Raw genomic sequence first — 8,467 nt, 5'->3', positions numbered from 1 at the left:
CAGAACAAACTTCAATTCAACCCATAGGAATCAACCACTACACCACCACAACATCAACAAAAAAAACCAATGGGTCGAAGATCGACGGTTGAAGGTCGAAGATCGGTAGGTCGAAGGCTCTGGGTTGAAGGCGAGAACACGCGGTGGAGGCGAGATCAAGCGGAGGCGAGATTGAAGGCGAGATAGAGCGGTGCGGTGCTCAGGGTTCGTCGGTGACAAGACCGGTGCGATCTGGTGCGTGCGATCGTCGGACTGGAGCTCGGAGTTTGCCGGTGACGTTGCGCTCTCTCTCTCTCTCTCTCTCTCTCTCTGGAAATCAATTGAAGTGAAAATAGGAACAAAAATGCATTTCTGTTGTCTAAGGGAAAATAGGAAGGATTTTTCGGATTTTTCGTAACTGCCAAACACGCAGAAAATGTGGAAAATGATTTCCTGAAATTGTTTATCACCAATTCAAACGCAGCCTAAAGTAATCGTGAATGCTCTTTAGTGCTCATTGACTTAGGTAGGTCGACAATTGTGAAAATATTTGTGGGATTTTTTTTTTTTTTGTTTTTGGTAATAGAAGAACCCTTTGTTAAATGGGGCTATAAACGGCGTCGTATGAAAAGTTCATAATGGCACTTCTGTAATTATAGTGCATAGATAGAAGGAATAAGCCTCAGTTTCGAGCATATAAATAGTGAGCTAGGGTTTATGGTCGCCCTAGCTCTTTGTTTCGCAGGTGCAGCCGAGTGAGAAGACCAGCTCCAACGTCGGCGCCGAGATCTACGATATCACAACTCCAACATGGTTCGATTTTCACCGCTCTATCTTCCCCACTATTTTCCCATCAATAACAACGTTTTCTTTTGTACTTCGTTGAATATACTATACATGTTTACATTTCATTTCCTAATCTTAATTTGGTTCCAGCGTTAGGGGATTCATATGGCTTTATCTTTGTGTTACTGGTGGATTAGGAACCATCATGGGTTTTTCTGCTAATGATTTATTTCACTTAAATCCGTAATATAGAGATCCCATATTCCATTTCTTCATTTTGTTTTGTTTTTGTGTTCATTAGGTTGTTCTGCTTTGAATGAATAGCTAGTGAGCTTTTTTAATGGGAGAAATTCAGCAGAACTTTAAGGAATTTGAATACAAATGTGTTTTATTTACTTACAAAAGTATCTATGTATTTTGAGTGTTTTGAGGGTGTGGGGAGGGGCTGGAATTGGCAGGCATTGTACATATCGGTTCATTCAGATCTGGGGAAGCGTGAGTCGATGGATTCTCATATTTTGAGATGCTCAGTATTGTTTAAAGTGTGTATTTTTCTAATTTGTTAATCATATTATTGAAGAATATAGTAGAAGGTAATTTTTAGAGAGGAAATGCCTTTGTAGGTTATTAATGTCCTGTGATGCATTTTTGACCCTTTATTTGTTCTTGATTACTATGTTGCATTACAGGCTAGAGGTTTGAAGAAACATTTGAAGAGGCTTAATGCGCCAAAGCATTGGATGCTTGACAAACTTGGGGGTGCATTTGTAAGTGAAATCATTAGCGTGTAGACTATTCGGAACTTCATTTCCTGTTTCTTTTCATTACCTCCTCCTATGATGTTTTCTATTTTTCTTTTTTTACAGGCTCCCAAGCCATCATCTGGGCCCCACAAATCGAGGGAGTGCTTGCCCTTGATTCTCATCCTGAGGAACAGGTTGAAGTATGCACTCACATACCGTGAGGTCATTTCCATTCTGATGCAACGACATGTTTTGGTTGATGCGAAGGTTAGGACTGATAAGACCTACCCTGCTGGCTTCATGGGTATGCACACTTCCGTCTTATTTATTTATTGTTTGATATTCTTTTGGAACTTCATTTCCTGTTTCTTTTCATTACCTCCTCCTATGATGTTTTCTATTTTTCTTTTTTTACAGGCTCCCAAGCCATCATCTGGGCCCCACAAATCGAGGGAGTGCTTGCCCTTGATTCTCATCCTGAGGAACAGGTTGAAGTATGCACTCACATACCGTGAGGTCATTTCCATTCTGATGCAACGACATGTTTTGGTTGATGCGAAGGTTAGGACTGATAAGACCTACCCTGCTGGCTTCATGGGTATGCACACTTCCGTCTTATTTATTTATTGTTTGATATTCTTTTAATGCTAATAGCACTATTCAAAGTTTGCTGCAATGTTGTGAATGGTTTTGTATTAGCTACAATTATAAAAGCCATGTTGATTTCTGGTTTCTTTAGTACTGGCTTGCTAAATGATTTAGAAATATTCTGAAAGTTTGGAACTCTTTTCATTTTTTCAGATGTTGTATCAATTCCCAAAACAAATGAGAACTTCCGTCTCCTTTATGATACCAAGGGTCGGTTCCGTCTCCACTCAATTAGGGATGAAGAGGCAAAGGTTGGTCAATACGAATAACTTCTTTGTTCTTGCTGGACTTGGGTCATTGCGTTCCCTTCCTGGTGTTGCTTTTAAAACAAGTGTCATCATTGAATTCTTTATACAATGGGATACAATATCTGCAACTCCTACTAATAAGCTATGTTCAACGGTCTTATTAGTCAGATTGATTTGATTGCACAGTTGTGACTGTCTATATTGTTAATGATTTGATTTGAAAATGGGCTTAACGCTGCTTAAGCTCTATTAATTGTTTTTGTATAACTAGCTTTTATAAATTAATTAAACTAACAATAAGTTTTACAACAAGTTTTTGTAAGTTAATTAATTGAACATTAGGTTTTACAACAAGCTTCTGTAAATTTATAATCTAATAATAGGTTAGGGGAAAAACTGATACTCTTACCTTAGCGCCTTTTTCATGCTTTATGGCTCTTGGCTTGTTTGTCTAGGTTCCAAAGGCAAGCACGTTGGTAAATGCACCTTGTCTTGCAGCCTTAGAGGCACCTTACTGGCGCCTTGCCCCACCTGGCTTGCCTTTGACTTCCTATAAGAAGAAAATCATTGTCATGATTGGATGAAAAAGTTATTTTGACCATCTTCATAATTCCTCTTGCAGTTCAAGCTTTGCAAGGTCCGGTCTGTGCAGTTTGGGCAGAAGGGAATCCCCTATCTCAACACCTATGATGGGAGAACTATCCGCTACCCTGACCCAATTATTAAGGCTAATGACACCATCAAGCTGGACTTGGAGACCGGCAAGATCACCGATTTCATTAAATTTGATGTTGGTAATGTTGTCATGGTGACTGGTGGAAGGAACAGAGGCCGTGTTGGAGTCATTAAGAACAGGGAGAAGCATAAGGGAACCTTTGAGACTGTTCACATCCAGGATGCTACAGGTCATGAGTTTGCCACCCGTCTTGGAAATGTGTACACCATTGGCAAGGGCACAAAGCCATGGGTCTCTCTCCCCAAGGGCAAGGGTATAAAGTTGTCAATCATTGAAGAGGCAAAGAAGAGGCTTCAAGGCCAACAGACTACTGCTGCTTAAATATTGTTGTGTTTCCATTATAGTTTTAGAAGATTACTTAGGTGAAGTTTACTCTTGCAATTTGACCCCGCTAGCTTGGGGTGTGTTTTATTTGAATTTTGCTGTACTTGTTTTTGGACAGTCCTATGAGTTGCAATATTTATGCCTAATTTTGTTTTGCACTACAATGGGAAGTATCAGACTATTTTGATCAGCTTACTGTGTGTTGGAAAATTTTATCTACAGGTCTTGTTAATTTACTCTGCATTTCGAGTTCTTGCGCTTTTAGGTTGTTATTGATCTCAGTTGTATAGAATTTTGCAATGGCAAACTTCTCCTGTCAGTTGGACACTGAGGCTTCACAACCTGAAGAAGTTCTGGAGAGATGCTATGCGAAATTTTTATTTGACAGCTTGGTATTAGGATAGTCTTGTCTAGTCTCTTGGAACATTTGGTCAATCTCTATAATTTTTTTCGGTTCTATGGGCTGTTATCATTCATTCTCCAGTTTGCTAAAAATCAGTTTCTTCTCCATTCTCGAATCTTTATACTATTAATGGCGTTGGTATGGTTAATGAATCAGTTTTAAGGATTGTATTAACTATTTGGATCTCGTTTCTACTAGTAAACTCTCCTCTTCATAAAGATGGAAAAAAGGGACTTAAGTAATTCTATAATTTGATTTAGAGGTCTGGAGAGGTTCTCTTGGAGAGCCAGGGGAGCTTGGGATACTTGCTGGATTGTACGATCATCCAAATTACCACATTGATTGAAATCTGATTTAGTATCTACAAAACAAAAGTCTGCTTCTTATCCTTATTTTCTCTGACGGCGAGGACAAAGACCTAACTCATTGTTTCTCCAAGCCTATAATTGTGCTCTTGTACTGTAAATATAATACCTTAGCGAAGTACTGCCATCAATAGCAGAGAAGCAGCATGTTGATACTGTAGCTTAGAATGAAATCTACATTGTATCCTTCTGTTATGTTCTCACTCCGATCACTGAGCAGCATAGAATCAAGAGTGTAAACCACTTAAGGAGTTTTGAGATGAGTGGTTGAGACTCGTGAGCTTTCTTAAACTCATCTACTTTCACTTATTTATTACAAAAAAAAAAAAATGCACATGGCTTGCCACCTAACTCTGTTTGCAGCAAGTCCTGCAATAGAGTTCGCAGCAAATCCTTCCCCAAAAAAGTATGATGCATTGGAGGAAGCTTTGGACCTGGGAGGCTGTTATACCAACCCTGACCTTTTGAGCAGAGCTTATAATTTATAAACCTCATCTTTCAATTTTCCTTGACGCCACTTATGTAATAACACAGTCACAGAGTTGGAAAGTTCCAATAAGCCTAAAAGATCCATAGAGCAAAGAGTGTCTTTTTCTCTATCATGCATGTAGGGAGCCAGAAGAAGTCTCAAGATATATTGCACACTCAATGTATCTTGAGGCTTCTTCTGGCTCCCTACATGCATGATAGAGAAAAAGACACTCTTTGCTCTATGGATTGCATGCATATATAGTTATATAGGCTATAGCTTCGCCAAGGTTTAGAGTTTTCTCTCAAGGTTGACACAACTCATCATGGTACGTTTTCTTATCTTCTTCATTCTCAATGGTTCATCCTACTATACTTGATTTTGCAGTAGATAATCAAAGATAATGTGTAGCTTTTGGGGGGTGGAGGGGTTGCGCATTTGTGAGCAAATTGTTTTGTGTTTTGGTTTAGGGAGAGGCTTCTATTTAGTGCACTGGAGCACTGGACAATACAAAAGATTGACACATGAACATTTTTGGATATGTGTTGTGTTTGTGTCCTGTCTAGTGCTCCAAAGCACTAGATAGATCCTTTGGTTTAACAATTTTGCTAAGAGATTAACATGTGATCATTTTTAGATGAGATTAAATTTTATAAGGACGTGGTGTAAAACCCATGTTTTACCCTTTTAATTCCAACATACCACATCATCTTATCACATATTTAAAAATAAACACAATTACACTCAATTAATTCTAATACCCATATATAAATTCAACCAAATTAGGAATCTATCGAGATGTTATTAGATGTGGTAGGATGTATTGAATTTTAATAAATTTTAAGTAAAATGCTAATGTGGCAATTACTTATTGGATGGTGTAAAACATATATTTTACACTCCATCCTTATAGAATTTAATCTCTTTTTAGATATGCGTCCTGTCCAAGACCCCAAAAAACTAAACAGAAGCCCAATCCTTTGGTTTAATGTTTTTGCCATGCCTCTTTGTTTCACTTGTGTCATTCAAATTGCTTTTACTGCAGGCTCCTAAACCATCCCCGGTACCCCCATAAAACGGTGTCTCATGGGGTATGCTCATGCTCACTTCAACTAATTTCCTAGCCAGCTTCTTTCACAAATAGTTCTAAAGAGTTTATAGCGTTATTTTGAAAAGAGTGATATAGTCTTTGGAATTTGACATGAACTCTAAATTATGAGCCCACTTGATGCATGGCACGTGCAGAGAGTTTGAAAGCCTAAATGGTTGAAACTCTCACCATTTCTAGATTTTGTATCAATTCCTTCTCCTTTATGACACTGAGGGTAAATTTTGCCTCCGATCAATTACTGATGATGAAGCAGAGGTTGGTACACTTGAGCACACATTTTGTATGTTATTCTCTCTTTAATTTTGAGAAAAAAGTATTATGTACTTGGCTTCATGATCACTTGCAGAAAAGAAGTCTGGGAGTTTCGTATTTTTGGGCTTCTTTTCTCACTTTCAATTGATTTTTGGTTTTGAACATAAATTGGTAGAGTAATGGTTCTCAACAATATTTTTAGCAGTGTAATAGTTGGTTGGGTAGAGAATATTATCTGAGACAGTTTTGTAATTCCTCTGGCAGTTCAACAAGGTCTAGTCGATGAATTTTAAGAAGAAAGAACCCCCCCTATCTCAACTAATAATTATCTTATGTATCTCACATATGCAGCAGCATCTCTCTCATAGCATGTGGCCTCAAATCTATGTGAGACCTCCAAAAGTGAAATGTTGGGCCAATGACACTATTAAAGCCGATGACACCATCAAGTTGGGCCTAGGGACATGCAAGATAATGCATTTTATCAAATTTGGTGTAGGAAATGTTGTCATGGTGATCGGTTGAAGGAAAAGGGGATGTGTTGGAGTAATTAAGAAGGGGGAGAAGCATAAGGGCAGCTTTGAAACTACTCACATTCAAGATGCAGTTGGCAATGTGTTTGAAACGCATCAGAGCAATGTTTTCACCATTGTGGATGGCACAGAGCCTTGGGTGTCTCTTCCCAAAGACAGTGCATCAAGTTGCCCATCATTGAAGAGGCAAGGAGGAGACGGGAAGCTCAAGCGGCTTCTAGTACTTATATAATTATGATTATGATGATTAGAATAGTTTTAGAAGCTTACAAATTGTTAGAAAAGTTAGAAGCTCATGCTGAAGGGCTTGCTTGTTTGCTTCCTTTTTGCCTAGTCTTTTAGCAGTATACTAGCTTGCTCTAAGCTGTGTGCCATATTAAGTAGCTTAGTGTCTATGTGCATGAACATCTTTTACTGTATTTGTCAATAACTAATATATGTCAATCTCTCACTTGCCTCCTCTCCCAACATATGTTTCATGGGCACTGCATGGATTTTCTAGTGTACTGTTATCTAACCTTGGGACAAACTTGGCGTCACAGCCATCTACTTGATCTGCCTTACATGGATATGGAAGAATTTGGTTTCCCTGGCTTGGTACAACAGGATGTAATGAGAATGGCTTGAGTCCAACATGATGCATTCCTTATAGTTTCCTTAACAGAAGATAACGAAATTGTTGTCATCCTCATCAAATTTTTTTAACTTCAGTTCAAATTTAAGCGTTCTCAAACCTCATAGTCTCTTTAGCTCTACATCATTCTAGTTACCAGCTGTCTGACACCACATAGATCGTTACAGTTCCATAAAGAACTACTCATAGAAAGGGAGACTATATAAAAAATAAAACACCAAACATTCAGCAGTACTGCAACAGAAAAGAATTTAGGGTATAATTCTTGATCATGCCGCTTGTGCATCATGGGGAAGCATTTGATCAAAGTGCCAAACACCTGCAAATTCACCCAAGAAAACCACTTCTATCAAACAAATATTGAACATTTAGACGTTAACATCCATGTATTTGAAATAAGATGGTCAGTATTGATCAACTTCAAAATTATTTGAACTAATATATAAATGATTACCATGTCCTTTGCCCACCCTTCTCAGCTGTGCTACATATTCTGAGATTTTCTTAATAGCTTCCACCTGTATATAGAAGAAACAAATGACCAAATCATGCACACAATCTTCAAAGTTTAAACTAACATTTATTTAACAAAAATAGCAGAAAGATGGGTTTACCTGCTAAACCATTATCTTGGGTTTATGTCATGGATCTTTTATTAGATTTTAGTCTTTTATCAATTTCTTCCTTTAAACTATTACTCTTCTTGTAACTATTATCTTTCCCTTCTTTGTTGACTACTTTGACCAAACTAGCACTATTATGTCTTTCATTTTCTTTCTCTTTCCTTGTCATGTGTCTTTCTTTTTTTATGTCACTTTCTATTTGTAACTTCTTACGTAAAGTTTGTATGTTGGCCAGCTTTAGGGTGATATCATTTTGTCTTTAAATTTTCTCTAACATCTCTTTTACCACTTTTTTCTTTTTCTCCATCAATTATGTCTAGTTTCTTCTTTTGTTTTATTTCCATAGCACTTTTTTATTTATCTTCTATACGTGTTGTTCTTTTCATTATTAGGCCGTTTTTCTTATTATTACTCTTTTGTCTTTTTTTGTCATCTTCTTCTTGCATTATTTCTATAGGATTACTTTCTTTCTTTTCTGTCAGAGTTGTTTTTAGTATCTTCAATTTATTCTGTTCATCACTTGTCTTTATTAGGCTATCTTTTTTACTATTTTTTATATCTGTCATGTTCATTGATATGTCAATACTTACTAAGTTATCATTTTGTCTATTAT

The 8,467-nt window shown here is 37.4% G+C and overlaps 1 protein-coding gene across 2 annotated transcripts; it reads left to right on the top strand.

The window, feature by feature from the left end:
- The first annotated feature begins 658 nt into the window (after positions 1-658).
- On the top strand, positions 659-3,654 carry LOC111994394 (small ribosomal subunit protein eS4z). Of its 2 annotated transcripts, XM_065768894.1 has the most exons (5): positions 659-792; positions 1,455-1,532; positions 1,632-1,812; positions 2,310-2,407; positions 3,027-3,654. In XM_065768894.1, exons 1-5 carry the CDS (start codon positions 790-792, stop codon positions 3,459-3,461), a joined length of 795 nt encoding a protein of 264 aa, XP_065624966.1. In that variant the 5' UTR covers positions 659-789; the 3' UTR covers positions 3,462-3,654. The 2 variants fall into 2 exon arrangements, with proteins under 2 accessions (XP_065624966.1, XP_065624965.1); XM_065768893.1 differs by lacking the exons at positions 659-792; positions 1,455-1,532; positions 1,632-1,812 and adding an exon at positions 1,884-2,106.
- The last annotated feature ends 4,813 nt before the right edge of the window (positions 3,655-8,467 follow it).

Source organism: Quercus suber, unplaced genomic scaffold (genome assembly GCF_002906115.3).
Source record: "Quercus suber isolate HL8 unplaced genomic scaffold, Cork oak 2.0 scaffold_1017, whole genome shotgun sequence".
Taxonomy (NCBI): Eukaryota; Viridiplantae; Streptophyta; class Magnoliopsida; order Fagales; family Fagaceae; genus Quercus; species Quercus suber.
The sequence above is the reverse complement of the archived record's forward strand: the minus strand, read 5'-3'. Positions and strand labels throughout refer to the sequence as shown.

What these genes read in the sequence shown, in the direction of transcription:
- LOC111994394 (XM_065768894.1), top strand. An exon ending in ACAAACTTGGGGGTGCATTT is followed by an intron (nt 1,533 to 1,631) that starts GTAAGTGAAATC and finishes CTTTTTTTACAG; the next exon opens with GCTCCCAAGCCATCATCTGG. An exon ending in CTACCCTGCTGGCTTCATGG is followed by an intron (nt 1,813 to 2,309) that starts GTATGCACACTT and finishes TCATTTTTTCAG; the next exon opens with ATGTTGTATCAATTCCCAAA.